The 24,829-nt window shown below is 42.1% G+C and overlaps 2 protein-coding genes across 11 annotated transcripts in view; both read left to right on the top strand.

The window, feature by feature from the left end:
* The window catches only part of Fam184a (family with sequence similarity 184 member A), a 148,792-nt gene extending 143,453 nt beyond the window's left edge, over positions 1 to 5,339 (top strand). For 4 of the 9 annotated variants that reach the window (XM_036168593.1, XM_036168590.1, XM_036168592.1 and 1 more), the window contains 3 exons: positions 582 to 686; positions 3,288 to 3,490; positions 4,982 to 5,339. In XM_036168593.1, coding sequence (XP_036024486.1) covers positions 582 to 686; positions 3,288 to 3,490; positions 4,982 to 5,063 — 390 coding nt within the window. In that variant the 3' untranslated portion in view covers positions 5,064 to 5,339. Of the gene's footprint in view, positions 1 to 581; positions 687 to 2,823; positions 3,491 to 4,981 lie in introns of those variants that run through there. The other 5 variants (XM_036168591.1, XM_036168595.1, XM_036168594.1 and 2 more) reach the window with 4 other exon arrangements.
* Positions 5,340 to 12,822: 7,483 nt separating this feature from the next.
* Mcm9 (minichromosome maintenance 9 homologous recombination repair factor) overlaps positions 12,823 to 24,829 on the top strand; it is a 73,740-nt gene continuing 61,733 nt past the window's right edge. The window contains exons 1-5 of one of the 2 annotated variants that reach the window (XM_036168675.1): positions 12,823 to 13,051; positions 16,482 to 16,792; positions 18,219 to 18,535; positions 21,130 to 21,211; positions 23,539 to 23,739. In XM_036168675.1, coding sequence (XP_036024568.1) covers positions 16,489 to 16,792; positions 18,219 to 18,535; positions 21,130 to 21,211; positions 23,539 to 23,739 — 904 coding nt within the window. In that variant the 5' untranslated portion in view covers positions 12,823 to 13,051; positions 16,482 to 16,488. Of the gene's footprint in view, positions 13,060 to 16,481; positions 16,793 to 18,218; positions 18,536 to 21,129; positions 21,212 to 23,538; positions 23,740 to 24,829 lie in introns of both variants that reach the window. The other variant, XM_036168677.1, reaches the window with a different exon arrangement.

Below are 24,829 nucleotides of genomic sequence, written 5' to 3'. Positions count from 1 at the left end.
CTTAATAGTCCTGGCCCAGATGTGGTCTTGTCCATCACCAATGTCTCAGCTTCAGTCTCTCCAACAAGGTGATCTGACAACCTGTCAGAACTGTTCGAAGTCCTGTTTGGGGACAAGTTCTCCCTCTGCCTGGCATCTCTGCCTTTTTCTTCTCTGAGCATGAGATTCGTGGGGAAATTGCCACTTTTGGGGGACCATTGTTACTATTGTCTGGTAGGTGTCTCTTCAGTATTGCTTTCATCCCTGTCAGGACAGCTGTGTGTACAACCTCGAGTACAAGTTAGACTCACTCAGATGCCACAGTCAGCACCACAAAGAGATAGGGGACTTAGTAGATCCTGTCTCGAATGAAAGGGTGTTAAACGCTGTGGTTAAATCCCTAGGCCTATGGTCTAAACGATGCAAAAAGCTTACCTGCTAGCAAGCTTTAAGACACTGGCAATCAAGCCTAGACATGTTTAAACAAAATATATAACCCTTCATAGCTTATTAAAATTTTAATGAAATGGCAGTCATGAAGTTTAAGTTTGTCAATCTATAATAGAAAATGTTGAAAGGCTGTTTATAATTCTTTTGCATAGGAGGATAATAAATTTTATCAACTGGAATTAGTCAATCGAGAAACTAACTTCAACAAAATATTTAACACAAGTCCTACTGTTGGTGTTATTAACCCACTGGCTAAGGTATGTGCCATAGAACACAGTAAAGTAGGGATGTACTTAAGACCCGGAGGGAAATGGGTTAAGTTATGTGAAGCAAGCAGCGTAAGGGTAAAGCTTCCAAAATGGTTTCTTTAGTGTAATAGCCTCCTACTAAAGTTTATTAGTTCTTATTTGTTCATTGTCAGAATGAACTACTCAGTAGTTGGTAATTTACACTCCTTAAAATATTTTATTAATATCCTAGCACTTTGGCTCTTTGTTTTTCATATTTCTAAAGAAAAGCATACTTCGGACACAAATTAATTAATTGTTATTTCCTTATTGATCACAATCCTCTGGAGTTCAGAAAGACTCCAGCCCCAAATGCCAAACAGTTCTTCCTAGCTCCAGGCTTTCCGTCATAAGGGAACTACAGCTGATCTATAAGCTCACTTTTCCGTCTTTGACTGTTCTTGACAATTTAAGTATAACTTTTCTGATTCTGTATTATTCTCTTAGAGCAAATGGAGGAACCTTGAATTAGATCTGGCTAACATATCCATCACTGCCTCCTCTCCTCCGAGCCCTAGTGTTTGGGCACAGCAGGAATTCAGTAAATGTGTCAGACTGCAAAAACTTATCACACTTTGTTAAAGTCAACACAATTTTTTCTATAAAATAAAGCAAGTAATGAATAAATAATTGCATATGCTGATTTCATGTGGATTGTGAATCTATTAGGAGAAATCAATAATAAAATAAAGCTTATATTAAAGCTTGTTTTTAATCCATATTTTATTGCTTCACATTGTGCTGATTTCTGCTAGACCCTTACCCAGAAATGTTGTTTTCAAAGCTTATACAATTTCTCTGTTTAGAATACCAAATTTACTCTTTCTTCAGGAGTGTTCCAAACTTCAGTGTTTTGCAAACTAAAAATGATAGCTTTCTTTAGAACTTCACATAGAAAGCTCTCAATAAATAATTGAATGAGTGAACAGAATAAGTTTTATGCTCGGTTTTTGTTTTGGTTTGATTTTTGAAACAGTCTCATGTGACCTAGGTTGCCCTTAAACTCACTTTATATTGGAGGCTGGCCTTGAACTCACCCTGTAGCCAAGGCTGGCCTTGAACTCACCCTATAGCCAAGGCTGGCCTTGAACTACTGCTCCTCCTACCTCCTAATTGCTTAGATTATAGCTGTGTGACATCTACCTGGCTTTAATTTTATTTTTAAAATTAATGATTTAGGATAACATATCTTTTAAGTAGAAAACATTTTAAGGTTTATATAAACAAAGCATACTAGAGAATTTTATGCATTTATTTTATCAGAACTAATTAATCTTTTTAGATTTGAAACCACTACTTTAGAATTTTGCCAGAAGTATATTTTTTGGTTTTGTTTGTTTTTTAGACATGGTCTTACTATGTAGCCCTGGCTGATCTCACTGTGTAGACCAGATTGGCCTTGGACTCAAAGAGTGCTGGCTGGTATTAAAGGCATGGCCACCACACCTGGCTATCAACTGTATGATTTCCTAAAGAAAAAGAGAAAAAAAAACAAAAAAACAAAACAAAAACACCTGAAATCTTTCAAATGTTAAGATATCTCCAGATTAGAGTCAGAAAAGGCAAACGATAGAGTGTTGAGAGACCCTGAGAGACCCTCCCAGCTGCTGTTGACTACTGTATATTATTTCCATTTTTTAAAACTAATTTTGCAAGAAAAAAATCAGCATACATCCAATTGAAAGACATGTGAGGATATTCTAAATCAAGTACGACATACTAATTTTTATTTTCCATAAAGGTTGATGCTCATCAATTCTAGAACTAGGGATCGAATTCTTTGAGACTAAAGTTAAAAACTTGCAAGCTGACAAATTTTGAGGCTGCACTTGTGTTCCTCTTATTTCTGTTCATTTTAAGTACTGATTGGACATTAAAAATGGATTACTCTTGACTTTAGCCTTAAAGTTGTGAGTCAATTCATGATATTGCCAATTAGTTAAAAATGCAGATTTAATTATACAGATTTAATTTTCTATCTTCAGAAAGATGGCCCAGAGAATGTAAAATCATATTATTTAAGTCAGTTTTAAGTCTTCAGTAAAAATGTAAGATTTGTTTCAAACTACTATGCCAAGCATTTTCTTATTCCTTTTTTTTTTTCCAGGCAAGAACAGCCTCTCTTTGACAGATGGATAAAGTTCATGGACCTCTCTTTTAATATTGTGTTTAACTTCATGCCTTCTAATTTTAGCCTGAGCCCACTTACCCCTGTGGTATTTGGAACTTCTCCTACCTCACCTGTTCCTTACACCCCACTCTCCAGCCTATTCTCTTCCTAGTCCACCAAGTGGTTAGGGAATAGAGGTGAACCACTCCTGAGTGTCCCTTGCCCTGTGCTTCTGTCCTGGGAGCATGTCTGTCTTGGAGGATTCCATGTAGATGAACACTTTCAAGGATCCCCAGACCACACTTTGGGTAACACTGGTTAATGGTAACATGATAATTTGACACAAAGGTTCCAAAAAATTTTCCGTGCCAAATTTATATTCTCCTACTATTTCCTGTTTCCTTGTTGGTTCTTCTGCAGCAAATGAGTATTCATTCTCACATGTGTTATTTTTAACGCAGCAAAAGAAGAAGAATGATAAGTCACCAACAAACAGGTTTGTGAGTGTTCCCAATCTAAGTGCTCTGGAATCCAGTGGAGTGGGCAATGGACATCCTACCCGCTTGGAACCCATTCCCAATTCTCCAATCCATGAGGTTGAGTTCAACAGCAACAAGCCACTTCCACAGTCATTACCACCCAAAGAGCCCAAGACATTTTTGAGGTGAGCCCTGTCTCACCAGTAGTTGTTTTTTTTTTTCCTTCTTCTTCTTCACATTTTTTTTTTTTGCCCTCCTCCCTATCCCCTTCTTCACATTTTTAACTTGAGAAACTTTCCTTTTGCCACTCAAGAGAATTCTGTTTTGACACTGTCCAAAGATTTTTTTTTTAATTTATCATTAGTGAATTTTCTAAATCCTAACAGAGGTGTTCACATAATTCATGTGCTCAGAATTTTAATGCTTATAGTTTACCAAGGTTTTATTAGTGCAATTTTTATTTATTAAAATTTTCATTTATTATAGTTTACATATCTATTTCCTTTTACCATGCTTATTAAGATATATATGCATATTGGCAAATTAAAGAAATAAGCTCTGAGAACATAATAATAGAGTCTAATACAAATAAATTTAGAAACAAATCAGTTTTTTAATTATTCTTGTTTGAAGTTGCCCCAGAGCTGATTAAATATATTAAGTAAATTCTGAATGAAATGAAATTATTAAGCCATTAAAGGATTAACGTGTAAAAAGTACTGTTTTGTGCTCACTTTAATACAACTTATTTTTCTTGTGGTTGATTCACGTTTAGTTTTTCTCTTTACTAAATCCTAATAACTCCACTTGTAAATTTTACAAGTGGAGTTAGTATCTCTGCTTGTAAGCTAAGCGATTTCTAGCATTGTCAGTTGACTAAGTCTTTTAAAGAGTAAGAAACTAGTAAGAGTGAAATCTAGTCGAAGCTGTCTCTGAACGTGTCTAAATTACTGTGTTGCTTGTTTCCCGCGTGGGTGCGCTCAGGTATCAGTAAGGTGCATGTGCATGTGCTCAAGGAACTTGACCGCTGGAGCTTCCATTACACATTGTTGCGTGCCTTGTAATTCCCCAAAGACGGTAGGGATGCTTTTGTTTTCTTAAGTAGCCCAAAGAGTCTTAGTTAGAATTAAGACATACTACTTAGAGAATAGAAGAAAGCCCGCTTTCTAATGCACTCTTTAGCGTGTCTGCTTACGGAATGATGGAAGCTTAAAAGAAATGTGCAAACAGCAAAAAGAACTATCCGTTGATTTAGTTCCGACTGTCGTTCTAGTGAGGGATGCCGATGTGAGAATCAGTGCTTGTGTCGGAGTATGGCAATTCAAAGGGAAAAGTAGCCCGAAGAGGGAACACTAGTTGTTCGCTCTCTTTTCCCACAAATATACACTTTTTAAAACTTCCAAGACAATAATGTTGGATTATTTTTTTTCCAGTTGCTTACTTTCGGGCCTTAGGGAGTCATAATTGCGATGTGACTCCTGTCACTGAGTTCATCTGAGCTGTCACTGTAACCACTGTGCTCAGAGGACGCACTCTGACGCAGAAGGGCGGCCAGTCCTTACAGCTCTGAAGAGGGTTGCCAGTTGTGGAAATCGATGCTTACTATGTAATTGCTTCCCCGTTACTTTGCAAAGCGTTTAATGCTGGGTTACATGTTTCTCTTTTTATGAATTCAGTCCTCCTCAGAGTGAAGCTTCCCCGGTGGCTTCTCCAGATCCCCAGCGCCAGGAGTGGTTTGCCCGGTACTTCACATTCTGAACGAATTGTGCCGGCTCAGCGCTCTGGTGGACTGTTACAGGAGAATGACTGTATCCGAGTCAGTACGTGGACAGGCCTTCCTGTGTAAAGCACTGTGAATGGGAAAGTGTTTGTCTGTCCAGTCTGAAAATGCACTGTTTTTCCTGTGGTATTTATCGGAATCACTCTCTGAGGGTACTAAACTCTATTATGTGTGTAATTATAACAATTATTTTTATTTGAGATGGAAGTCTTTAATCTTTGTAATTACTGCATAATAAATTTTGTTAGAACAAATGTTTGTTGTTGTTGTTTTCTATTAAGTGTGCTTTAAACACTTTTTCACACCAGGTGTAAGACTTGTCAATACATTTTACTGTGGTAATGATCATTAATTGTTACTTCAGTAGTCTTAAAAAATCAATATAGGGAAATATATTCTATTAATACCTTCCATTGTTGTGTATAATTTTAACTAAATTGTCAACATTTATAAATCCAGAATAAAAGAATTTATGTAAATTGTGTACTTTCAAGTATATGAATTCTTACTGGTTTGTAGCTTTCTTCTTTTTTTATTCGATAGATGAGACATAAACCTCTAATACAGCTAGTATTTATTTATTTATTTATTTGTTTGTTTGTTTGTTTATTTATGGTTTCTCGAGACAGGGTTTCTCTGTGTAGGTTTGGAGCCTGTCCTGGATCTCGCTCTGTAGACTAGGCTGGTTTTGAACTCACAGAGATCCGACTGCCTCTGCCTCCCGAGAGCTGGGATTAAAGGTGTGCAGCACCACTGCCCCACAAGCTAGTATTTATGATTAATATTATTTAGGGTCAAAGTTACTATGTAAAAAGATAATGTAAAAAAGCTCTACTATAATTTGTCTTAAAAGGTAATTTATACTGGACGTGCTGGCACATGCCTTTAATCTCAACACTTCAGATCTCTGTGCTTTGGAGGCCAGCCTGCTCTACATAGGACCAGCCAGGGCTGTAGAGTGAGACACTGTCTTAAAAAAAACAAAAACAAAACAACAAAACAAAAAATACCAGATTGTCAGTTTTCATAATAGTCCAGTTCGTGTTGACACATGAACATGGATCCAAAGCTGTCATATGTTTTTTTTCTTTTTCCTTGTTTTGTCCACTTTTTATGACTGTGTGTGTAAATATGTACATAATCATTTGTATACACATATGTGCACATAGGCACGTGTGGAGGTCCAAAGTCAGGAGTCTTGGATCCCCTTTTACAGTAGTTACTGAGGTGACTAGTCCTCTCCTGTCTCCACCTTCCAGGACTAAAATTCCAGGTGGATGACCATGCTCGCCTAGCAAATGTGTGGGTCCCTAGAGACCCACACTCCTCCAGTCCTTACATCCATGTGGCAAGTGTTTTTAGCCCCTGAGCAATCTCCCCTGCCCCATATTCGACCTAGGGTTTAGTCCATCTTAGCAAAATATTCCCTGCCGTGACTCTAAAGAACGCACCTAGAGTCACAATTTCAAGTCTGCTCCTCCACCTCTGCCTTTGTGTACACAGCCAGCCGTGGGGTTACAGGGTGCTTTGGTAATTGTTTGGAATTACAGACTGGAACGTCTCCAGAATGGATGTCAACACCACCATCTTTGCCTAAGAACAGCCTGAGTTAACATAAAGCATTGGTTAGACTTTTCCAAAAAGTTAAAAGTTACGTGGCCAATAGTTTTCATACTACAGAAAAGTCACTGATTTTATCTTTAATAACTAAGTAGAATAATTATCACCTACTAGTTGATGGACAAAATATATTTGACACTGACACTACGTCACTTTTCCCTGCTAGTAAGGAGTTTCTAAGAACACCGTCAGCAAGTAGGGGGACATGGCCTTTCTAATGGCTACTGTAGCTCTGCATGGTCTTCATCCACAAAGAGCAGTGTAGCAGTCATGGGCTTGTCTCGGGACTTTCTAAGAGACATCAATGTCTGTTCAGCCCCAAAGGGAAGGAGCCAATAGGCCAAAGATGCCAAATAAATGTTTATTTGGAGTTGTTCACAGGAGAGGGTTGGTGCAGGGCAGCTCATACCACTGAAAGTCCCATGCAACAGCCACGGCATGTGGCTCAATGGGAAGAGCACTTGTTGGACCTGAGTTCAATCCTGGGACTCTCCCAGGTTGTTCTCTAACCTTCCTAAGTTTGAGCCCCAGGACTGGCCACAATAAATAAATAAAAATGGTTGTCATTCTCAATTTTAAAAAAAGTACTACCCCAAGTCAGTTTTTTTTTTTTTTTTTTTAAACATCTTACCTACTTTCACACATCTGGGCAAGAGGGATTTTAATGTGAGGGGAAGGTCTATGGGTTGTTAAACCTTCCTCTCCCCAAGATGGAATGATGGAATGTTCACAACTCAATTGCCATTCCCATAGACCAGCTGGCAGTTGTATTGTTCAGCTTACTTTGTAGTCCTCACTCCAGGTCATGGTCTTCAGCAGGCTAGTAGTTCTGCTTCCAGAGGTGACCGTGTGTGTGTGTGTGTGTGTGTGTGTGTGTGTAAAGGTTCTACTACAAGGCTTGAGAGTGCTCTGTTAGTCATTTATGGTCATTCACACCTGAAATCCTAATGTTTGGGAGGCAGGAGGATCACAAGTTGGAGGCTGGTATGAGCTACATAACAAGACCCTGTCTCAAAATAATAATAATAATAATAATAATAATAATAATAATAATAATAAATACTTTTAGTAATTGTAGACTCAAAAACAAGTCTCACCTCAAAGGGGATAACAGTTTGTTCTGAAGTAAAATGTATGTGCCATGGCCCAGGGACACAGATTCATGTTCCTCCAGTTCCACAGTCCAATGTGCTAACAGTTTCATGAAGTTTTTATCATAATATAAGAAAATTAAGACACTTTTCAAATACATTGATGGAATTGTGAGTTACTCAGGTGTGTTGGTGAATTTTAAATGTCAACTTGCCTCAACTAGAATTTCCTGGGACTGAGGAATCTTGCCTCTATCAGATTAGTCTATATAGACTGTATCCTTAACTGATGTAAGAGGACCCAGCCCCCTCTGGGAAGTGCCATCCTTCGGCACATAGTCCTCAACCGAATAAGAATGCTAGCTGAATACTAGCTGGTGTGTGAGCCACCCAGCAAGCAGTGTCTTCCATGGTTCCTGCCACATTTCTTTGGCCGTAAAGTTAACTCTTTGGTCAGAGTTAATTCTGACCAAAGCAAGTGTGCTGTCAAGTTGCTGCCTTGGCTTTCCTCAGTGATGGCCCAGGAACTGGAATTTTAAGTCAAATAACCCATTTCTCCCTCAAGGTTGTCTTTGGTCAGGGTACGTTTCACAGCAGCAGAAATGGCACCAGAACAGGAAGCCACAGCAGAGCTTGGAAATCTCTAGGATGCTATCTGATGACATTCTTAACTCTCGAGCTGCTGGAAGCCCTTGCACGAATCCTAATTGGTCTTATAATAAAAACCCAGAGCCAGATATCGGGATAAATGCCAAAAGATCAGAGGAAACGGCCACAGCCACTTCTCACTTCGACAACTCCTCAGCCAAAAGGGGAAGATCCAGGAATCCTCAGACTGAATGCTCCTGAGCCCTCAGTCAAAAGGACTGATTTAAGCCAGGCCGTGCTGGCACACGCCTTTAATCCCAGCACTCGGGAGGCAGAGACAGGCGGATCTCTGTGAGTTCCAGGAAAGGCAAAAAGCTACACAGAGAAACCCTGTCTCAAAAAACAAAAACAAAACAAACAAACAAAAGGACGGAGTTTCTGTCTCCTCCACTTTATATGCCTTTCTCCACCCAGCCGTATCACTTCCTGTCTCAACCTTCCTAGTGCTGGGATTAATGGTGTGTGCATGCTTCCCAAATACTGGGAGCAAAGACATGAGATCCCAAGTGCTGGGATTAAAGGTGTGTGCCACCACTGCCTGGCTCTGTTTCTCTTTTAGACTGAATTAATCTCATGTAGTCCAGGGTGGCCTTTGAACTCAACAGAGATCGAGACTGATCTCTGCCTCCCAAGTGCTAGGATTAAAGGTGTGTGCCCCCACTGCCTGGCATCTATGTTTAATCTAGTGGCTGGCTCTATGCTGTGATCTTCAGGCATATTTTATTTGTCAGAGTACAAACAAAGTATCACCACAGGAAGCTGATGGTCTGAAACCTTAATATCTTCCAAAAGGTGCTGGAGAGATGGTTCAGCTGCTAACAGCATGCACTGCTGTTCTGGAGGACCCAAGTTCAATTCCCAGAACCTACATTAGGGAACTTAAAGCTGCCTGTTCCTCCAGCTGCAGCAGACCCAACACCATCTTCTCTAGCCTCTATAGGAACCTGCACTCGTGCAAATACCCACACAGAGACACACATATATACCTAATTTAAAATAGTATGTTTTTAAAAGTTCATTAAAAAATGTTTCACCAGCTATTCACAAGACTTTCCAGTCAGACAAAAAGGTTGGCAAGAATATCTTTTGAGGAGTTTAAAGATAACCTAAGGCAAACTAGGCTGTGGACTGTCACATTTCAATCTCCACAATCACAGAAGTTCTAATCAGTTAATCCAGTTTTTAGTAGGCTCACAGTAAGGGGTGGATTCTTTCCAGGTACTTTTGGTTATTTGTTTTTGTTTTAAGACAGTCTCATTATATAACCTAGCTGGCCTGGAATGAGCTCTGTAGACCAGGCTAGCCCTGAACTCACAAAGATCTACCTGTACCTGCCTCTGCCTCTCCTAGGATTATAGTCTAGTGCCATCAAGCCTGATTCGGATACTTGTGATGTGGGTTCTTGGAGTACAGTGGAGCCTCTCATGGTTGTCTTGGCTTTACCTCAGGGAGCTAGGACGCAGGATGATCAAGGTCACCTGAGCAAGCCCAAGACAGTGGCATCTGATTTCATTGTCTCATGCCCAACAAAAATAAAGCATGAACAAAGAGTGAGAAGAATGAATGTAGAGTATAAGTTAAGGAAAGAACGGAGAGTGAGTAGGACACAGAGCATAGTGTAAACAAGAGAGTTCATTACACCCTCAAGGTATGAGCGTGGCCAATGGCTACAGGGACACTACAGAAGAAAAAACACTCCTGAAATGAGCGTGGACAATGGTCAAGCAAACTAATATGCTGACCTCCATGTTTAGGTCGGGTAAATACTCTTTTCTAAAATCTCTGGAACAGACAACTTTCCAGAAGACTGTTTTTCTATTCAGGTAATTGACAGACTAACTTGGATTAGCTTGTTTTTGAGATGGGGTCTCAAGTAGCCCAGACTGACCTTGAACTGGCCACGGAGCTGAGGATAACCTTGAGCTCCTAGTCTTCCTGCCATCCTTCCCAAGTGCTGGGGTTACAGGCATGGGCCACCAAGCCTGCCAATTTGGATGAACACTTAGAGGTGAGGACAATGGCATGTCTTTTATTTTCCAGAAATCCTCTGGATGTAATGTTGTGATCTTACTGGTATTCATAATGTCACGTCTACACCCAGGGCCAGAGGTTCATGAGCACAAGTCAGATCTTTTTCTTTTCTTTAAACCATAACGGATTTAACAAGATAGATAAAAGTAATCTTTAAAATAAAAATAGCCATCCCTTGATGGGCCCCAACAAAGCCCTGCCTCCATCTTCCTCCCTTCCAAGGCAAAACTCCATAAACGGCAAATTAAATACTTCTTAAACTCATCCGCTCAGAATTTGGAGACATGGACTTGCTGGAGAATTGGCTCAAAGATTAAGAGCACTTGTTTTGTAGCCAAATTTCTAAACGGTCTTATTAATAAACACAGAGCCAAATATCAGGGTACGATCAGGGAAATAGAGATAACCAGCAACTTTACCTTAGCTCTGCACCTATCAAAAGGTGAGTTACCTCCTGTCTATCCACACCTTCATTGCCTTGCTTTTCTATCCTTTTATTGGCTCTTAGCCCAGCTACCTCACTTCCTCGTCACTGCCTGTCTGTACAGACCTCCAGGTCTCTATGGTTGGTACTGGGATTAAAAGAGTGTGTCACCACACTTGGCTGTTCCCTAGTTTGTCCTTGAACACACAGAGACCCTGCCTGCCATGTGATCGGATTAAGGGCGTGTGCTACCACTGCCTGACTTCTATGTTTACTTAAAAATGGCCGGCCTTTTCCCCTTGATCTCCAGGCATGCTTTACTTATTAACATACACATAAAATATTCCCACATTTCAGCACAAATAAGATATCACCACACTGGTTGCTCTTCAAGAGGACCAGAGTTCAGTTCCCAGCATCGACAGAGTGACTCCAGCTCCAGACAATTTGACACCCTCTTTTAACTTCCTCTGTAACTAGACACGTATGTGCTGCACATTCATACACGTAGGCAAAACACACAAACACACAAAATAAAACTTAAATCTAAAACACACTACTGAACCATCACCTATATCAACATGATCATATTTTAAGGGTCACATGAAGCACAAGTTACTAAGTAGGTTCTTATCATAGACCTATTGATTTAATGTAACAGGAACTAAAAATTCAGCTGTTGTTTCAAGATCCCTGCAGAATCTCAGAGCTAGTTCTCCATCCCTCAATAGTTTATTTTTATTTTTATTTTTCCAGATTTGTCTCTGTCTCCTTTTTCTCCAAGAAAAAGGATATGGGGGGGGGACCTATAATTTTTATCCTTACGCAAGTTATTTTAAATTTTCAATTTCCTGGTGTTTCTTAATATATTGGAATACAACTGACTTTTAAGCATTGATCTTAGATTCAGTGAAAATCACGTGTTTTAGTAGGATTTTACTTTTTGTTTTGTTTTGTTTTTCAAGACAGGGTTTCTCTGTGTAGCTTTGCGCCTTTCCTGGGACTCACTTGGTAGCCCAGGCTGGCCTCGAACTCACAGAGATCCACCTGGCTCTGCCTCCCGAGTGCTGGGATTAAAGGCGTGTGCCGCCACCACCACCCGGCTGGATTTTACTATTTTCTACATAGTTTTAGTCTCTCTGAATAGAGTCGGTCTACTTCCTTCTCATCTGCACACCTTTTTCTTGCCTTCTCGATCCAATGCAATGCTGACTACACGTGAGGAGGAAAAACATCTTACTGGTTTTGATTTCGCATGGAATTCATTCAGTCTTTGACATGAAAACCCAGACAGTGGGTACTTTTGTAAAGGCAGATGATAAACACATTCCTGGAACAGAATATGAAGTTTAATAATAACCCTATACAGATTTTTAAGAACTGATTTTTTTTTTCTTTTACGTCAACGCGCACACGGCTTTTCTGAGTACGGGAAAGCTCTGAAAACAAAAGCTAATAATACATAATCGTACTCCACCTATACAATTTCGCTCGCAATGGATCAGAGATCTATACTGAACGAAAAATTCCACCTTTACCAGAAAACATAAGAATACACACACACACACACACACACACACACACACACACACACACACACACACACACACACACACACACACACACACACACACAGATTCTAACTTCTCAACCTTAGTCCCAGATCTCCCACGCCCCGCCCTAGCCCCGCCCTAGCCCCGCCCTAGCCCCGCCCCGCCCGAGGTTTCCCCATCACCCAGCCGTGGAATTCTTACACGCCCTAACCCCGCCCCCAACCCCCTTGTCCTCCCCCAAACCCCGCCCCAGCCCCCATAACCCCGCCCCTTCGCCGGATTCCCCCCGCCTCCCGCTCGCCGCCTCCCGCGCTGATAGGGACGCGCGCGCGCCCGCCTGCGTCCGCACCCGGAAGAGCCGCAGCGGCCGGAAAGTTGAGACGGTGCGCGGCTCGGGGTCGGCGGGAAGCACAGGCTCGGCCGAGGCCGGGGCGAAAGCCGCGGGACGAAGCCTGCGCGCCCCCGCGTAAGGCGAGCCCCCTCCACCTCGAGCGAGCGGCCGCGCGCACGCCCCGCCCCCTCCCACGCCGCGCGAGCCGGGGTGAGCACCGCGGCGGGAAGCAGCGCGTCCCCGGCGACCAGACAGTGCGTGTCAGCCAGTAAGTGAGCGCCGCAGCGGCGCGTCCCGGGGATTGTTTCCCTCCACCCGCGTCTTTTCATTTCTAAACTCCCCGCGGAGCTGGGAGGCCCCAGCTAGACACCTGTGGCTGCGGAGCCATTTGGAAAGCATCCCTCCGCTCGACGGCCGGGGTCGCTTGCCAGGCGGGCTTTGCCCGCGGCCGCGAGGCGCGCAATGAGCGCGCACCCGCGAGTGGAGCGCCACGCGGGGCTGAGACGCGCGCCCCGGCAGGGCGTGGCCCCAGCACCCGAGGGGCGGGGCTGCGCCAGCCTCCGGGACCCGCGCTAGGCTTTTCCCAAACTGCTCTTTTTGGCGCCACCTTGCCTTCCACAGTATGAAATAAAATCAAGCCGTTTTCATTTGTTTGGACGCCGGATACTCAGCAAGACAAAAGGAGACGCAACTGGATAAGTTGTACAGCCGTCGCGCCCCAGGCAATAAGTGGCTTAAATCTGTATGAGGATGCCCGAGTTTATGGGTTGGCAAACCTACGTAATTGCACGGATGTTGGAAGAAAATAAAAAAGCTGTGTTTAAAACAACTGGCACACTTAAAAGTGTGATTTGCCAGTCTAACTAGGCAAAATATTAACCTGCCCTTAATATGAACTTAAAATTCTTCAGCTGCCCTCTTTATGCGCCGTTGAAGTTGTTTTTCTAGATTGCTTAAGCTGCTGCTCTACATTTACTTTGTATTTGTAAAATCTTAAAGATTGTCATTTAGTCACTCTTAAGAGTGGTGCTGTTATTTTTTTTTTTTTTTTCAGCAAAGACCACATCATGAATTACTATATGATCCCTTTCCAAACGTTTTCTGTTTCACTCTGGGTTGAATATGCTATTACCTAAACAAAAACAAGTAGCTTAGTTTAGTCTTGACTTACTTTCTCCGATTCTCTGAAAAAATAATTTATTTATCTCTTAATCTCATATTAGCTTCCTGTAATTGCCAGGATTCTTGGCTTAACCGTGATGTCACGTTATACCTTTCACACATGCCAGCTAAGCAAATGTTCACAGAAGGGAGAAGGCAGGATACCTCTAATAAGCAGCCAGTGTGATCCAGCTAGTGGACGCTAAACTGAACTTCAGTCATCGTGTTTATAGAGAATGATAAGTGTTGGATAAATAAAATAAGGCCGACTGAAAACACACCTTTGCTAAGGTGCTTGCTCTGTTTCCAAACTAAGACTCATTCACAGAATGAGTGCATTTAGCCGTTTGCCCTCCGGAACTTGTCGCCTCATTTAAATTAAATCCCTCCCCTTCGTTCCTCCTTTCTCTCTTTTATGACTATGTGTGTGCCTGAATATTATGTGCACCATGTGTGTAGGTGCCATCAGACCCCCTAGAACTGGAGTTCCAAGCCGCTGGGATCCCTTCCTATATTGGTGATAGGCTCCAAATCCAGGTCCTCTAAAAGAGCAGCAAGTGCTCTTAACCACTGAGCCATCTGTCCAGAATCTCCCCTCCCCCCTCTTTTTTTGCTCTCACTCATATTGTGTGGAGTGGTTTGTTTACATCTGTCACTTGGGTCTCTGGGGGCATGGTCCCTTTTACTGTGCCTCTTTGCCTTGTGAAGATAGTGGCTTGTGCATGGTAGATATTAGGAAATTAATGCTGCAGTGGGTTTAGGATCTGTGATATGACTGTGCATGGGGAAATGAGGTAGCCTTCTTATGTTTGAAAACACACATTTGAGAGAGATCCAAGAGAATGAAATAAAGTATGGTATATATTTCTTTTCAGTCTTAGTTATTGTCCAGAACTTAATGTTCCTTTCTGTTTGTCAGTTTGTCTGGCTTTTCTCCATCTTTAATGACTGCTTTTACTGACGCCCATCATTTTCCTATGTTAATAAGAGAAAGCGGAAAGCACATTTGCCTCGGATGTACAGCCCTAAACAAATCACTAGTCCTGTTAGAGCTGTCAATTTGATTAATAGTATGTTTTGTTTATGCAGCTGTGTGTGTGTGTGTGTGTGTGTGTGTGTGTGTGATGTGCATGCTCATAGTCCTAGCATTTGAAAGACTGAGGCAGGAGGATTGATGGAAATTCAAAGCCAGCCTGAGTTACATAGTAAGTTCCAAGTCAACCCTCTCAGCAGACAGAGAGTCCTCTGCAAGAAACCAGTAAAGGCAGGGATGAGGGAAGGGAGGCTCAGAACTTTCTACATATGGTGGATACATTGTAATGTGTTAATAAAGGGCTGAAGAGGAGAAAGATTTAGGGAAAATATATGAGAATTACTTTGTGCCATTAATACTTTGATGATCAGCATCGTCCAATTCTATGAATTAAATTAACTTCCCTTTTTTTTTTTTTTTGTTAAGTAAACGTGTTGACAGTCTAGGTCTGAAATTTCTTTTTGAACATGAAGCCATGATTTCTCAGGGATCAGGTTTCAGCAGCACAGGTTCCTTCTTTCCCATGGCCTCACACAGTGTGCTTCTCTGGGTACAGCAGGCTGGTGCTCCAGGTGAACGTAGGTGCCTCCCCCTCCCCCTCCCCAACAATCATTTTCCTTCACTATTTCAGGAAACTGTCCTGACTCTTACAGTGCTCAGGATGCTCAGAGTGCATGGAAATGCTGAAAAGAACCTTTAACTTTTTAACACAGTGCCACCAGCATGCCGAAACTGGAGACTCTTCCAGTTTTGCCGTGGTGACATTTATGGAGCATTCTTTTGAACAGTACCTAGTCCCTTGATGTCTGCAACCTGTCTTGTAGATTTGCATATATGTGGCCAATAGAACACCTCCATGTTTTCTAAAGGGCTAAGAGAACATAGAGCGGGGCCTCTCCTCTTATATTTGCCATTTTACTAAATTGCTGGATGATGGAGGCTGCATCAGAACTTAAATGTTCTTTTTATTTGTATGCATGTGTGTGAGAGAAAGGGGGGTGCCTGTGTGCTGTAGCATGCATGTGGGGGTCAGAGGACAGCTTTGGGGAGTTGGTTCTTGCTTTCCACCTTGAGGCAGGGTCTCTTTTGTTTCTGCAGCTGCGCTGTATTAATCTAGCATAGTTGGCCCTTGAGCTCCTGGGCAGTATTCCCATCTTGACCACCCATCTCACAGTCATCCTGCTGGAATTACATGTGTGATATGTGTGCTACTGCATCCCGCCTGTTGAGTAGGTCCCAGGGTCATAAGACTTCTGCTGAAAGCACTTCCCTTGCCGAGCCTCCTCTCTAGCCCCAATGTCACTGATTTTTGAAGTACATGTTTTACATAACTGTAATGGGTGATTCATCTACGGGTAAGATTGGATTCAGATATTATTTTGTGAGTGCCATGTGACCAAAAGCTGGGATGGTTTATAAGCCATGGGTCTTTTTTGTTAAATTGTGTGCAAAACTTGAATAGCAAAGGTATAATACCATCCTTTCCTTCTCTTTTATAACCTAGATTCAAGATGAATAGTGACCAGGTCACCCTGGTGGGTCAAGTGTTCGAGTCCTATGTTTCAGAGTACCATAAGAACGATATCATTCTAATCCTGAAGGAAGGAGATGAAGATGCTCACTACCCAGTTGTGATTAATGCTATGACCCTTTTCGAGACCAACATGGAAATTGGAGAGTATTTCACTGTGTTCCCCAACGAAGTCCTAACAGTTTTTGACAGCGCGCTTCGAAGGTCAGCCTTGACAATTCTGCAGTCCCTTCCTGAGCCTGAGGGGTTTTCTATGAAGCAGAATCTTCACGCCAGGATATCAGGTAAATCATGAGAGGATGTTGTTGGCATGTAATATTTTGGGGGAAGATGTGAATAAAATATAACACATGTGGGACTCAGAACATTAAGAAATAATCGTTATTTGGGGGCAGGCAAGATGGCTCAGCAGGTAAATGTGCTTACTGCCAAGGTTGACAACCTGAGTTTGATCCCTAAAACTCATGTGATAGGAGAGAACTGAATCCCCAAATTTGTCTTCTTGTATCCACATGCACACTGGCATGTGTGCACACACACATACACAATAAATACACAAATCTAAAGAGAATTTAAAAACCAACTGATGTTTTCTTAAGTACATCTCTTCTATATGGCACATAACAATGATTGTCTTCTGCGCATGAGACACTTGCCCTGCCAGCAACAGGGAGAGAGAGAATGTGGAGACATCAGTGTACTGTGTCTGTGTATTTCTTTGTGTGTATAAAGTTATCTAGAGCAGAGTTAGGAGCTTTTGTGACAACTAACAATAAAACATTGGTAATGTGTGAATTAGGAAAGATCCTGCCCAGTGATCTCCAGAACTCTTTTACAAAACTTTTTATATATGATGATGAGCATTGTGTTGCTTGGCTTTTAGGAACTCAGTACATGGTTGGTTGTTGAGTACATGCTTTTGATTTATTTAGTGATGACTAAATACACTGATTACATGTGCTACAGGTGACAGTATTTTGTTCACTAAGTATGGTTAGTTGTCTCTTTAGAGGCTCCTGAGAGCTCTCTTGTGAGAATCCAATTCTTCCTTGGTCCTGTTTGTAGTTTCTAGAGATGTGCTTTCAAAAGAGTCCGGTGATTTCTTTTGTCTGAAATTCTTAATTGGTCAAGTGTTTGCCATACAACCCTGAAGGATCTGAGTTGGGATCCTTAGCATTCATTATATAATGCCAGGTGTGGTGATGAGCACCTGTAATCCCAGCACCCCAGAGGCAGAGGCAGGAGAGTCACTGGGACTTGCTGGCCAGCCATTCTCACGAAACTGGTAAATTCCAAGTTCAGTGAGAGAGATAGTCACAAAATCTGATGTGGAGAAATAATTCTGGCACACTCTGAACATGAACATCTGGTTTCCACGCGTGTATACCTACACACCCACACACAGTAAAGTTAAAAATAAGACACAAGGCCAGGCGGTGGTGGAGCACGCCTTTAATCCCAGCACTCGGGAGGCAGAGCCAGCTGGATCTTTGTGAGTTTGAGGCCAGCCTGGGCTACAGAGTGAGTTCCAGGACAGACTCCAAAGCTACACAGAGAAACCCTGTCTCGAAAAACAAACAAACAAACAAACAAACAAACAAAAGACATAAATATTTCCCCGTGAAATTATGTTATTTTAATATTTTCTGGGAAAGACATAACATTCTGCAGTTATCCAAGTCCAAGTTGATGATGTTCTTTTTCCATTAGGTTTACCTGTTTGTCCTGAACTGGTAAGGGAACACATCCCTAAAACCAAGGATGTGGGACACTTTTTATCCGTCACTGGGACGGTGATTCGAACAAGTCTGGTGAAGGTCCTGGAGTACGAGCGGGATTACATGTGTAACAAATGCAAGCATGTGTTTGTGGTGCAGGCAGACTTCGAGCAGTATTACACCTTCTGTCGCCCATCTTCATGTCCAAGCTCAGAGAGCTGCGATTCCTCAAAGTTCACTTGTCTCTCAGACCTGTCTTCATCTCCAGCCAGATGTCGGGATTACCAGGAAATCAAAATTCAGGAGCAGGTAAATGACCAACGAGAAAAAAATAACAAATTTGGAGGTGTTATTTTCTACCAGAGTCAAATGGCTGCGACTGGAGAATACAGGATGGAAACAGATTACCCTGCGCCTTCACTTTGGGGAAGATCAAAGTTGAAATTGTCCAACATGTATTAGAATGTATGTTTTAGAACCCATGAAATAATCATTGTTTCAGGGCACAGATGAGATTTTAGAACCACTTAATAATGTTAAAATTTAAAAGTAAGTATCGGGGCTAGAGAGATGGCTCTGTGGTTGAGAACACTTGCTGCTCCTGCAGAGAGGACCTGGGTTCAGTTCCCAGCACCCACGTAGGGGCGGTGTGCATCTCTACTTCCAGATGATCCCACGCCCTCTTCTGGCCTCTGCAGGCATTGCAAAACACCCATAAAGTAAAAGCAAATAAAATAAATGAACAAAAAGTTTATATCTGGGTTGGGGATTTAGCTCCATGGTAGAGCGCTTACCTAGCAAGCGCAAGGCCCTGGGTTCGGTCCTCAGCTCAAAAAAAAAAAAAAAAAAAAAAGAGGAAAAGTGTATATCAAGCATTCTAAACTAGCTGTCCTTAAAAATATGAGACAGTTCAGTCAGTTTAACTGGTTGTCAAACATCATCAGCAAGCACAGAGTTTGGGGTTTGGTTCAATTTTAGAAAGCATGTATGGTCACTCTTTAACAAATAAAGGGGAACTTAATTTTCCCTTCCTTAAATACAGAGGTTTGTTTTCTCATGTACGTAAGGAGCTAGGCGGCTCAAGGCCAGCGTGTAGGCTCTCAGCATGGGGCCCTTCCACTTCACTTTTCTTAACCTTCCATTGTTTCATTTCGGTAGGTCTTACTTGCTAGCCCATGCTGACCTGGAACTCACCATGTGTGGGAATAAATGCTGAGAAACGCTGTTAAAACAGGCCCTTAGAAGTCAAACTCTTGCCCATCCTGTGACCATTCTCTACCCATTCTGCTTATATACTGTATATTCAGTCTGTTTACAACGAGCCGACCTTTAAGAAATGGCATTGTCAACCTTACTATACTGTGGACTCCCAATATACCTGCTCCCTGCTTCTCCTCCCTGACCCATTCGTGCCTCTGACTCAGAACAGTGTGTGTGGTGACGAGACCTAAGACCATTCACTGCAAATAGTGGGGCACTGAAAGCAGTGCCTGCCCCCCACAAAGAACGTCGAAAGTACCATGTGGCCATCAATCTGCCTGTGGCTTTGTGTGCTGTTCTGAGACAACCAGGCCAGAAGAGCAGATTCCTCCCTCATGAGAATCCCATAAAAGGTCAAGACAAGAGGGCCTCATTCCTTTTGGAGACCGTGTTTGCTGTGCTGTTCAATAAATAGAGAGGGTGATAGCCTTTGTTCAGTAGACATGAGAATGCTTCCGAGCAAACCAGGCCTACTCTTGGGGAAATGATAGCAAAGGTCAGTTTCTTTTCTTTGACCTCATACCACACTGCTGCCACAGGCTGGCCTCAAACACATGATAATCCTCCAGCCCCAGTTGACCAAGTGCTAAGATTGAGATTACAGGAATGTGCCACCACATGCCTACCTTTTCCCACCGATCTTGATACATAGCTTCTATTCCTGAAGTGCTTTATGGTCTGGGATGGCGGCTACAATTTCATGACCCCTATCTCAGTATTCTAGTCAGAAAACTGAAAAAGGATGGTCATATACACGTACCATCTAATCAAGTCTTCTCAGCCTGTGATTGCCTGTATTTCATTGGTCAGGACTTAGTCTTATGACCACACCCAGGTATAAGGGAGCTTGGGAAACAGCCATTTATTTACAAGGTCATGTGTAGGGTTCTGTTACTAAGGAGCAATCAAAGAACTGGTTGATTTTCCAGGTGTTCAGGCTAGCAATTATGAAAGAAATGTCTCTCCAATGCTAAATAAGTAACTTTGTCACTCAGTTTAATTTGGTTTGAATATTTGTTTTGACTGTCTACAATGTAGGTTATAGCGAGAGAGGTTTTCCATATTTGGTGTTTCAGCTTTACTCTCTACTTTAGTGAAATCTTAATTTTTTAAGTTTTTTTTTTGTGTGTGTGTGTGTGTGTATGTGGATGGATCTCTGTGTGTGGGTGCCCACAGAGGCCTGAGGGTGGCAGATCCAATGGAGCTGGAGTAGCAGGGTGACTGTAACACTGGGGTCGTGTGGAAGCGTTGGAAGAGCTGGTAACTGTTGAGACATCCCTCCAGCCCCTAGTGTTAGTGAATGCTTTTTTGGTTGGTTGGTTTGTGTCCAAGACAGTAGCCCCAGCTGTCCTGGAACTCACTATGCAGACAGGCTTGCCTTGAACTCACAGAGGTCTGCCTGCCGCGTCTTCCAGATGCTGGAATTAAAGGAGCACGCCACCATGCCCAGCTAGTGTTAGTGAATTCTTAAACTGATATGAGTCATAATTTTCCAGAAAAACGCCGTTAAGTCCTGTCAGAATCAAATCATATGATACTGTCAGAGAAACAGAAGCAATTTCAAGTAGTGTTGCTACAGTTTGGATTCAGAGCGCCTGGTTAAGCACACTCATGTGTTGTCTTCCTGCGTTGTCTTTGGCTAGGTCCAGAGGCTATCTGTTGGAAGTATTCCGAGATCTATGAAGGTTATCCTGGAAGATGACTTGGTCGACAGTTGTAAATCCGGTAAGGAATGACGTTGTAGTGTTTGAGACAGACTTTTTGTGTTGCTTTGGTTAGTCTTGAACTCTTGGGCTTGAGTGGTCTTCAGCCTACCCCTCCCCCACCAATTGCTGGGATTGCACGTAGCCAGCAAGAATAAACGTTTGGTAGTGTGTGTAGGAGGTTCTAAATAGTCATTTATTTTTATTTCCCACAAGATGGGGGCTTTAGTGTTCCTCGTGAAGAGTTGGGCTTGGGGAGAGAGGAGGTACGAGCTGAACTGCTGCTTGATGACTGACAAGGAACTTCGTAGCTAGCTAGCATCATTCAAAGAATGAAGCAGCAGAACCTGAGCAGAGGTCCAGATCAGGACTTCTGACCCAGTGCTCTCTTCAGTGGAGCATGCTTAAGTGTCACCTTCCAAAGGGAGCCTGTGGTTGGTGGATGAAGGACGCAGGGTGCTACTGTCACATACTACAAAATCTTACTGGTACCTAACAAAAGGCGTAACTGTTTCTCTCTGTTGATGCTGGTGACATCACAACAGAGTGAATACTGATTTTGAAAAAGAATATTCTTTAGTAGAGAGCAATGTGTTTCCATTTGGTTCATTGAAACCAAATTACGTCTGCACTGAATTGTAAACTATATTTCTTTCCAGTGTCATTAATAATAATAAAGATGACAGCAATCTGTTGATAGCTGCTGCTTTCATTACCCACAGCTAATTTCTAAAACCTCAGAAATCAGAAGGTAGAGATAGCGTAATCCTTGCCCTCCGGGAATTCACACTCAGAGCAGTGAGGTTGATCACGATGCTGACAATTGTGCTGTAGATGAAAGGAATGGATCTAACTGGGGTTTCTGCAGCACTAAAGCAGCTGGAGAAGGGAGGGTACACAGAGGGGTTGCAATGTTTAAGTGAAAGAGCTGTAGCTTCATGAATAGTTTGCATATTAACTATAGGAAAATACGAGAACTTTAAATTAATGTTTTGTTACCGTGAACTTCACAGTTGCAATGATCATATGAATCTGCCATTTGATAAATACTGGCGTGTATGAAAACACTTATGTATTTTTAAGTGCTCTGCAAATGCAAGGTAATTCTAGTATAATAATAGCTAGTACTTATTAAGTTGAGATTGCATTAATTTATATATATATATATATATATATATATATATATATATATATTATATGATCTAATTTTCATTGAAAACTCAGTCAGATACTTTGCCCAAGAACACTGGCACTAGGATCTATACCCAATCGAACAGTAGTGAGATTGTTACTCTTGGCCACTCTTCATTACTCTGTATTTTTCACATAATCACTGTTTATTGAAGTCTGATTCAATAATGGGTACTATATCTAAAGTTAAAGTTCTTCCCTTCATGAAAACCTCAATAAATGAAGATGATAAGGGGATGTTTCAGATAAATGTTCATGTAAACTTACTCCAGTATTTTCATCTAAAAATTTAAGAGGGAATACAGTAAAATGCCATTGTTTTGGATTGACTTCGGAAACACACATGGAAGACACACATTTACCGTGTTTGTCCCCATTTGGCAGTAAGTTGCATTTCGCCAGAAATGTGCCTGGTCATGTGTGCACTAGCAACACCACCTCTGTGCAGCTAACGCTAAGGAGCCCTTTTCCAGGAAATCAAAAGCTCTGCAGATTACGGATTACTCAGATTTAGAGTGAAAGGCATTTTGTATCATAAAAACAAGTGTGAAAATCTGCCTACCAGGAATAGGTTTTCTTCAGGTAGGAAGGAGCAAGTTGGTTGTAATTTTCTGCTTTGAAGTAGAATCAGTATCCATTGATTTATTATTGTTCATTCCTTCATTGAAAAAGGCAGGAGACTGTGAGTAAAATATTAACAACGTGAAAGTGAACACATAAGAAACTAAAGTCCATGCCAAACAGCGCAAGGCTGTCTCCTTTCCCAGTTCCAAGCTAATGCAGTTTCACTTTCTGGCTGATTACAGTCTCTAAGAGGATTGAGAAATCGCCCACCCAGTGAACAGTGATAAATAAATCATCTAGTACACTGTTCCCAGTAAGCGCTAATATCTGTGTGGTTATCATATAGCAGATTTCACAAAATAAAAATGCTGACTTTTGACTTTATTCAGAAACAGTTACTTGGGGGGTTGAGAATCTGGGGTGTTTTGTCCTAAACTTGCTAATTGCTTTCTGAATGAGTGTACGTATTTGGGTGGGTGGGGAAAAGGAGTGTGTGGGCAGCTTATTTCTAAGTTCTGGTCTTTCGTCAAATGTTCCGATGCCAAGCCACCATGCATGACGTGACCACTGGACTCACGTGGTGCTTTTCCTTAGGGGATGACCTCACCATCTATGGGGTGGTAATGCAGCGGTGGAAGCCCTTTCAGCGAGATGTACGCTGTGAAGTGGAGATTGTCTTGAAATCCAACTATGTCCAAGTGAATAATGAGCAGTCCTCAGGAATGGTCATGGATGAGGAAGTCCGAAAAGAATTTGAAGACTTTTGGGAACACTATAAGAGTGATCCCTTTGCAGGTTTGTGACTAAGGGCATAAGGCTCGTCCTAATTGACGGCATTCAACTCGGCAGTTAAATGTGATATGATCTGCAGACAGCTTATGTGCTGTGCAGGGCAGTGGCTTTACGCACGGTGTCATTAGTATCTAACAGCAGTCTTCCATTCAAGCCCATTTCTGGCATTGATTTTATTTCTGTTGTATGTGGTGTGCAATTCTGTGTGCACAACTGTGTATGCATTGTGAAAGCCAGAGGTCAATCTTGTGTTATTCCCCAAGAACCATCACCTGTGTGTCTGCCAGCTCCCTCCACCAAGTTGCCTGACTCAGGTAGAAGGCTCGTAGATTTGCTGGTCAGTGAGCCCCAGTGATCACTTGTCTCTACCTCCCCTGTACTGGGATCATAAGCATCTGTCACCATGCCCAGCTTTTTATGTAGATGCTGGGGATTAAATTAACGTCAGTCTTCCTGCTTTTATGCATTAAGTACATTGATTTCTAGTATATTCTGAAATAAAGACAGCTCACTGTGTTAGCTTAGGATTGTTTTTAAATATTTGAAGATACTTTTTTATTAATTTTTTATTTAATTTTATAGACCAGCCACTTTCCCCTCCCTCCTCTCCTCCTATTACCTCTCCCTCTTTCCTACCCCCCACCCCAACTACTCTTCAGAAAGAGTAAGGCCTCCCATGGGAGTCAACAAAGCATGGCATATCAAGTTGAGGCAGGACCAAGCCCCTCCCTGCCGAATCAAGGTTGAGCGAGGTATCCTTTCATAGGGAACGGCTAAAAAAAGCCAGCTCATGAGCCAGGGACAGATCCTGGTTCCCCTGCCAGGAGCCCTACAAACAGACCAGCCACACATCTGTTACCCACATGCAGAGCATAGGTCAGTCCCATGCAGGCTCCCTAGCTGTCGGTCTAGATGGTGAGCTCCCACGTGCTTGGGTCTAGCTTAGGATTTTAAAATACGGAGTTAAAGTGTAAAGGGCTGATGGAGATGATGCACAGAACACATTTATCATTATAGCAGTAATTCTGATTGAGCTTACATGAGTATTACATGAAATAACACATCACAGCCTTGGGTTTGTAGAACATGCTTT

Source organism: Onychomys torridus, chromosome 19, assembly GCF_903995425.1.
Source record: "Onychomys torridus chromosome 19, mOncTor1.1, whole genome shotgun sequence".
NCBI classification, from domain to species: Eukaryota; Metazoa; Chordata; class Mammalia; order Rodentia; family Cricetidae; genus Onychomys; species Onychomys torridus.
The sequence above is the reverse complement of the archived record's forward strand: the minus strand, read 5'-3'. Positions and strand labels throughout refer to the sequence as shown.